The 7,904-nt window shown below is 54.1% G+C and overlaps 1 protein-coding gene across 1 annotated transcript in view; it reads left to right on the forward strand.

Moving 5' to 3' along the window:
- The window catches only part of ptk2ab (protein tyrosine kinase 2ab), a 51,094-nt gene that overhangs the window by 25,916 nt on the left and 17,274 nt on the right, over positions 1-7,904 (forward strand). Inside the window, 5 exon segments of the mRNA XM_084443762.1 lie at positions 935-1,035; positions 3,062-3,177; positions 3,748-3,848; positions 4,065-4,154; positions 4,491-4,695. Of these exon segments, the coding sequence (XP_084299888.1) occupies positions 935-1,035; positions 3,062-3,177; positions 3,748-3,848; positions 4,065-4,154; positions 4,491-4,695 (613 nt within the window).

The following is a 7,904-nucleotide window of genomic DNA, read 5'->3' on the forward strand; positions in this document are numbered from 1 at the left end:
TTGTGTGTGTGTGGGGCGAGTGTCAGGTGTGTGTGTGTGGGGCGAGTGTCAGGTGTGTGTGTGTGGGGCGAGTGTCAGGTGTGTGTGTGTGGGGCGAGTGTCAGGTGTGTGTGTGTGGGGGAGTGTCAGGTGTGTGTGTGTGGGGGAGTGTCAGGTGTGTGTGTGTGGGGGAGTGTCAGGTGTGTGTGTGGGGGGGAGTGTCAGGTGTGTGTGTGGGGGGGCTGTTGAGGTGGATGAGGTGTGTGTGTGTGGGGGAGTGTCAGGTGTGTGTGTGGGGGAGTGTCAGGTGTGTGTGTGGGGGAGTGTCAGGTGTGTGTGTGGGGGGGAGTGTCAGGTGTGTGTGTGGGGGGGGCTGTTGAGGTGGATGAGGTGTTGTCTAGGGGCAAACAAACATCAGGCACGCGCTTCGGTTACCTAAGACCCTGATCACATCATCTGCTCCAGCTGCACTAAAGGACCACACGGGTTGCCGCCGTGCTGACTCTCTCTCTCTCTCTCTCTCTCTCTCTCTCTCTCTCTCTCTCTCCTTCTCTCCCTCTCCTCTCTCTCTCTCTCTCTCTCTCTCTCTCTCTCTCTCTCTCTGTCTCTCTCTCCTTCTCTCCCTCTCCTCTCTCTCTCTCTCTCCTTCTCTCCCTCTCCTCTCTCTCTCTCTCTCTCTCCTTCTCTCTCTCCTTCTCTCTCTCTCCTCTCTCTCTCTCTCTCTCTCTCTCTCTCTCTCTCCTCTCTCTCTCTCTCCTCTCTCTCCTTCTCTCCCTCTCTCTCTCTCTCTCTCTCTCTCCTTCTCTCTCTCCTCTCTCTCCTTCTCTCTCTCTCCTCTCTCTCCTTCTCTCCTTCTCTCTCTCTCCTCTCTCTCCTTCTCTCTGATCTCTCTCTCTTCCTGATCTCTTTCTCTCCCTGTCTTTCTGTCCCCGTCTCTCTCTGTGTTCCCCCTCAGTGACCATGCGCCAGTTTGACCACCCCCATATCGTCAAGCTGATCGGCGTGATCACAGAGAACCCAGTGTGGATCATCATGGAGCTGTGCACTCTGGGAGAGGTACCGACGCCAGCCACGCCACACTAACACCCTCCCACCAGCGCTGGCCTCAGATCACTTCCATCAGTTCAGAGTTTCAAATAAACCAAATAAGAACGTCATGATTTGTTGAGTTATTTGAAATTCTTGATTGGTCTGAAGAAGCTATTTGCAGCAATCAAAAATCTTTTTTGATTTTTGCATTTTAATGTAATCTAATTTCCTGAATTGACTGAATTGAAAGGGAATGGGCTGTGAAAGTGTCATAATGTAAACTTCAGGTTTAGAGTAGTGGCTCATGAATGGTAATAGAATATGGACCAGTAGGCGGTCTTACTTCCCTGTCAGTCTAAATTAAATCAATTACAGGACCCGAGAGGGGGGGGGGGGGGGTCTTTATTCAGCCACACAGTGACACACACACACATTGCACACACAGTGAGCGGCGACACATCACACATGCAATGTTCAGGGGTCTCGGGTGGATATTTTCCCCTGTATTTCTCCCACCCAAGCCGTCCTCCTCCAGGGGCAGCCAGGAGCAGTGGGCAGCCATCGTTCATGGCGCCCGGGGACCAAGTCCCAAGTGCTCAGTCCAGGTCTGGACAGGGACCGGACTGAAGAGCAACTCTTCTTCTGCATGTTTTTCGTATTGGGTTCTTTTGGGCGGAAACCCTTGCGAATACGGGGAGAACATGCAAACTCCTCACAGGAAGGCCTGGAGACTGTGAGGCGACTGTACTAGGCACTGCGCCACCGTGCCACACCTGAGCGATTTTGGGGTTGAGTGTCTCGCTCAAGGACACTTGGGCACACTGCCGGGAGCTGGGATCAAAACGGGGAGCGCGATCCTCTACCTCCCAGGCTACGTGCCGTTTCATTTCATTTAGTCCAGTTTAACTTCATCCGCAGTTTCATTAACTGTTGACCTTTGCAAGAAAAAATCCCATGTTCCTTTAATAGCTTTCAGCACAGGATGACTGTGTGACTTTCAGCACATTTCCCTAGCAATAGAAGATCCAGATGAGATCAGATCGAAGATCAAAAATAGAGATGCAAGTGTCTCCCGTTTTGTTTACGTTCAGCAATTGGTGATGCAATTTGACGCCCCCCCCCCCCCCCCCCCTCACATAAACTGTTTAGCTATAACCTTGTACAGTGCATCTCTCCCTATTCTATAGGGTAAATGTCTACGGTACCTTGTCCCTGTCTTAAAAATAAATAAAATCAATCAATCAATCAACTAGGGAGCGGTGAGTCGTGCAGTCGCTGCCGGTCTCAGGACAGGATCTCACAGTATTCAGTACATGGTGGCTAACTGGCTCTGTCAAGCTGTTCTCTAACGCTGACGTCTGAGGCCAGGTTCACTCAGCTTCAGTCAGTCTTCAGGCTCAGTATCAATCCCCTTCTCTCTGAGGGACCTGAGCTGCATCAGCTCCTACGGTTTAGGTGGTTCATGGGCGCCATCTAGTGGTGACTCCATTCATCATTCATGAATTCATTCATTGTCTTCATTACAGAATGCCGTTTCATTAGATGGAGCCTCTTTCACAATGGCTAACCTTTAAATAAATTACATGAATTGTCTATGATTGGACAATGTATAAAATATATATACAATAGAAGATATTGTATATTCTGCTATGCATCTGTATCTAATCTGTTTATATCTTTGTTTAAATGTACTGCACAGCGCCTCGTAGACCAAGACCAATTGTGAGGTCGTTCGTTCCGCCTCTGACATCTCACCACCGCCCGTGTCTGTCTGTCCTCCCCGTGTCCCTCTGTCCTCCCCGTGTCCTCTGTCCTCCTCATGTCCCTCTATCCTCCCCGTGTCCCTCTATCCTCCCCGTGTCCTCTGTCCTTCCCGTGTCCCTCTGTCCTCCCCGTGTCCCTCTGTCCTCCTCATGTCCCTCTATCCTCCCCGTGTCCCTCTATCCTCCCCGTGTCCTCTGTCCTTCCCGTGTCCTCTGTCCTCCTCATGTCCCTCTGTCCTCCTCATGTCCCTCTGTCCTCCCCGTGTCCCTCTGTCCTCTGTCCTCCCCAGCTGCGGTCCTTCCTGCAGGTGAGGAAGTATAACCTGGACCTGGCCTCTCTGATCCTCCACGCCTACCAGCTGAGCACGGCGCTGGCCTACCTGGAGAGCAAGCGCTTTGTCCACAGGTACCAGTCCCCCTCCCCTCCCCTCCCCCAGGTCTCATAGCTGCCCCCCCCCCCCTGAAATATCACCAAAAAACACCATCCTCCCTCTTAAGCACCTATTGTATTTTTAGATTGCTTTTCTGGCACTTTGCCTTCAGCACTAGATGATGCTCTCAGTCACTTGATTCGCGGAGATGCACTTGTGAGTTCTGGCAAGTACTGTAGTAGAACATTGGCTTTTCCTACGTTAAATGCAATTATTTTAAGTGGCTGTGGATGAAGGCGTCAGCTAAATGACTGTAATGTAAATGTAAACGTAATGAAATAGCATCCCCCGTAGCAAGGCTAGCTCTCACTGCTATTTTACCAGATTATATCCGTCTTCTATCTCAATCGCCATTTTCTTCATGGTCCCATTTGAGCTAGAATGAGAATAACTTCACTCAATTGTACCTCGCCCTGCATTATAAGCGTCTGATAAACTGTGTGTGTGTGTGCGTGTGCGTGTGTGTGTGTGTGTGTGTGTGTACGTGTGTGTGTGTGTGTGTGTGTGTGTGTGTGTGTGTGTGTGTGTGTGTGTGACCCCTGCAGGGACATAGCGGCCAGGAACGTCCTGGTGTCCTCCGTGGACTGCGTGAAGCTCGGGGACTTCGGCCTGTCCAGGTACATGGAGGACAGCTCCTACTACAAAGGTAGGCGCTGGTTCCCGAGCGGCGAACCACAGCTCTATGAGCGACACCGAGACCCCCCGCTGTGCTCGCTGTGTGTGCAGGAACGGAAACGAGGCAGGGTTCTGCGGATCACAGTCACCCTGAGGATATCACCCGTTGCGGATATTGAATACGGGCTTCGCCGTCTGTGTCGAGTGACATGTTTTACAGCGCCGTGTCCTTCTCTTGTCCCCTCAGCATCTAAAGGGAAACTCCCCATCAAGTGGATGGCGCCGGAGTCCATCAACTTCAGGCGCTTCACCTCCGCCAGCGACGTCTGGATGTTTGGTGAGTTGGACAGATTGGATTTGTCGTGTGAATATATACCTGTTCCTAACTGTTGTCTTTTTGGTGGGGTAACATGTGCTTTTGCGTAGCCTACCGTACGCTGCAAGGCTAAATGATTGCGGTATACTGTACCTGAGCACATGAACGTTTTCTAAGTCTCAGTAAGAATATTCTTTACTTGTTCAACTGAGGCTAGTTGCTGTTTTGCAGTAACTGACTAAGCGCCATCAGTGCTTCACTGAAGTTCAGGCCAGTGTGTGTGTGTGTGTGTGTGTGTGTGTGTGTGTGTGTGTGTGTGTATAAACGTCCAGGCCTAACCCTTCCCCCATGCTCCAGGTGTGTGTATGTGGGAGATCCTCATGTTCGGGATCAAGCCCTTCCAGGGGGTGAAGAACAACGACGTGATTGGCCGGATCGAGAACGGCGAGCGTCTAGCCATGCCCCACCAGTGCCCGCCCACCCTCTACAGCCTGATGACCAAGTGCTGGTCCTACGACCCCAGCAAGAGACCCCGCTTCACCGAGCTCAAGGCCCAGCTGAGGTCAGTCAGTCAGTCGGTCGGTCGGTCGGGCCAGATAACAACTCCCGTTCTCCTTCCCTCTGTCTGTGGGTCAGTGTGAACTGTGTTTCACTCTCAGGACACTAGGTGGCGCCCTGTGATAGCTGCCCCTAGTCAAGTGGTGCAGATGGAAAATCAGACGGGCTCATAGAGTAGACGACGCTGCTGGTCTGGGGCTGTGGTACTGGAGCTGAGCGCACCAGTCTAGTCACATCTCTGGGTGGTTTGTGTGTGTGTGTGTGTCTGTGTGTGTGCGTGCGTGCGTATGTGTGTGTACGCACACTTGCATGTGTGTGTGTGTGTGCGCGTGTGTATGTGGGGGGGTGTGTGCGTGCGTATGTGTGTGTGTGTGTACGCACGCTTGCATGTGTGTGCGTGCGTGTGTGTGTGCATGTGTGTGTGTACGTCTGTGTGTGTGCTCGTGCATGCAAACTGAAGCAGTGACGTGCTTCCCGGCAGACACCAAACTGGACGTAGATCAGTATCTGGTACCCGCCTCCCCCTGCCCCCCCCCCCCCTCCCCCCCTCGGCCACTTCCTGTCTGAGTCCACCTCATCGCCGGGAAATAAAGGCGCGGCCGGGGGCCACGCCCTCTCCTCCGGCGGGCTTCTGGAACAACAGGCTCCGCCGAAGGTCGTTAGTTGCCTGGAAGGCAGCCTTCCGTTCACGCTGGCGGGGCGTAGTCGTCCTCGGGCAGGACCGGGCCCGTCCGCCCCACGCCGCTGACGGTAACCCTGACAACCCAGGCATCCCGGACTTCCCCGCCACGTGACGCTGAAACTTTCCCACCTCTCTGTAGAAAAAGGCTCAGTATTTGAGGCTGGTGGCTGTGATTGTATTAGAGGAGGGATTCTGAGAGGTGATTGGTTCGTCACCCGCTGGCTCTGTGTTTGCGTCTGGACTGTGTAGCATAGATCCAACCCTGGTTCACAGGCTGGAGACCATCATTTCTGTTACCCTGTTACACACGTGCATGCACACACACACGCATACACACACACACACGCACATGCATACACACACATGCACACACACACATGCACATGCATACACACACACACGCACACACACATTCACATGCACAGGCAGCGGGAGGAAAATAAGAGTGCATATTAAAAGGTTTGTGGTTTTATTATGCTGTTTAAGTCTCAGCATGACTCACACCTTCAATTTCTCCTCCTCCACCTCCTCCTCTCCTTCTTTGCGTCTCTCCTGGTCTGTGCTGTAGCGGTCCTGTGTCTAGGAGACCAAGTCAATATTTAGACTCTCACTCTATTAATAGGAGAATCCGGCCCTCGCAGGGCTCCAGATGTGGGGACCGTTCGGTTCGGTCTGGTTTTATATCATAATCTCATCAATTAGGGAATGCAGCTGCCCGAGGGGTTGTGTGTGTGTGTGTGTGTGTGTGTGTGTGTGTGTGTGTGTGTGTGTGTGTGTGTGTGTGTGTGTGTGTGTGTGTGTGTGTGTGAGAACAAAGTAATGGCCCCTGAAAAAGTCCAGTAAAGCCCCCCCCCCCCCCCCCCTCCCCCATATACACATCCGTTGATTTGACCAGTGGAGTTAATTGGGTAATATGCTAGATTTTATTAAAGCAACGACGTTTGTTAAATATAGTTTTGTTTCAGTAAGTGATGGAAACTAATGTCAACTTTATATTTAGGATGAACATTCTTTTGTTTTTTGGCTGACTGCATGTGGCAGCGCCCCAAAAAGTGTTCCTGTTTTTCCCCCCTTGTGTGCAGGCCTGTGTGTGTGTGTGTGTGTGTGTGTGTGTGTGTGTGTGTGTGTGCGTGTGTGCGTGCGTGCGTGCGTGCGTGCGTGCGTGCGTGCGCGTGCGTGCGTGTGCGTGCGTGCGTGCGCTTGTGTGCGTGTGTGCGCGCAAAACTACAGCAGCTTCGTTAACAGTCCAGCGAGTGGCTCTGAGAAGTCTCTCCTCAAACTTCCTGTCTGAGAATCATTTCCCGGCTCGCGTCTGTATCTTTATCACGGAATGTCATCTCCACCTCCGGACGCCAGGAGCTCACGTTCACACGCTGATAAGTCGGCCCGTGTCTTCTGGGATCGCCAGAAGGCCGGGGAGGGAGAACGCCGTGACATCCCACTTCTCAGTCAGCGTCGTCGGTCGACCGACCCTTGGAACCATGACGGCGGTGTGATCCCGATGCCTGAGTAACGTTTCCACGTAAACACCCATTAAAGAGGAGAGGTGACTGGGTTAAGTTGCGAGCTGGGTCATGTGACCTGATACTGAGGAAGTACCGGAGTCCAGAGCGTTTTATGACTCACGATGAGACGTTCCCAGTGGCTGGATCCCGTTGGTGAGCGGTAGCCGGTCTGGCCGGTCTGGCCGACGCGCTTCACGAGCACAGCCCCCCTCAGTCTGCAGCTCCGAGCCCTGAGCCATTAACAAGACCCCCGGCTGCGCGTTTACACAGTCAGTAGTTGATAGCAGAGAGAGGGGGAGGGAAGGAGGGAGAGAGAGAGAGAGAGAGAGCCGGGGGGGGGGGGGGGGGGAGAGGGGGCGGGAGAGAGAGAGAGAGAGAGAGAGGATTGGGTGGGGGAGAGGGAAGGAGGGAAGGAGAGAGAGAGGGGGGGGGGGAGAGAGAGAGAGGGTGGAGGGGGGGAGGGAGAGAGAGAGGGTGGAGGGGGGGAGGAGAGAGAGGGTGGAGGGGGGGAGGAGAGAAGGTGGAAGGGGGGGGAGAGAGAGGGTGGAGGGGGAGGGGGAGAGAGGGGGAGGAGAGAGAGAGAGAGAGAGAGAGGGTGGAGGGGGGGGGGAGAGAGGGAGAGGAGAGAGAGAGAGGGTGGAGGGGGGGGGGGAGAGAGGGGGGGGGAGAGAGAGAGAGGGTGGAGGGGGAGGAGAGAGAGAGGGTGGAGGGGGGGAGGGAGAGGCAGGCAAGCGGGCGAGCAGTTCTGCAGAGGCTCTCCACGGTTACCACCGCCAGTCTCTCACTCTAGTCCGTTCCCCCTCGCCGCCCGGACCAGACTCCCACGCTCCGCTCCGCTGGCTCTGACTCACGCTGTGCATCGGGGGGCCGGTCTCTCTCTCTCTCTCTCTCTCTCTCTCTCTCTCTCTCTCGCTCTCTCCCAGGCTGCTCGGACAGGGGGGGCAGGGGTTCTGACTGGTGGCGGACTGCAGACCGCTCGGACCGGGGGGGGGGGGGTGGGTTCTGACTGGTTCTTTGGAAGGTTTT

Source organism: Borostomias antarcticus (genome assembly GCF_949987555.1).
Source record: "Borostomias antarcticus genome assembly, chromosome: 10".
NCBI lineage: Eukaryota > Metazoa > Chordata > Actinopteri > Stomiiformes > Stomiidae > Borostomias > Borostomias antarcticus.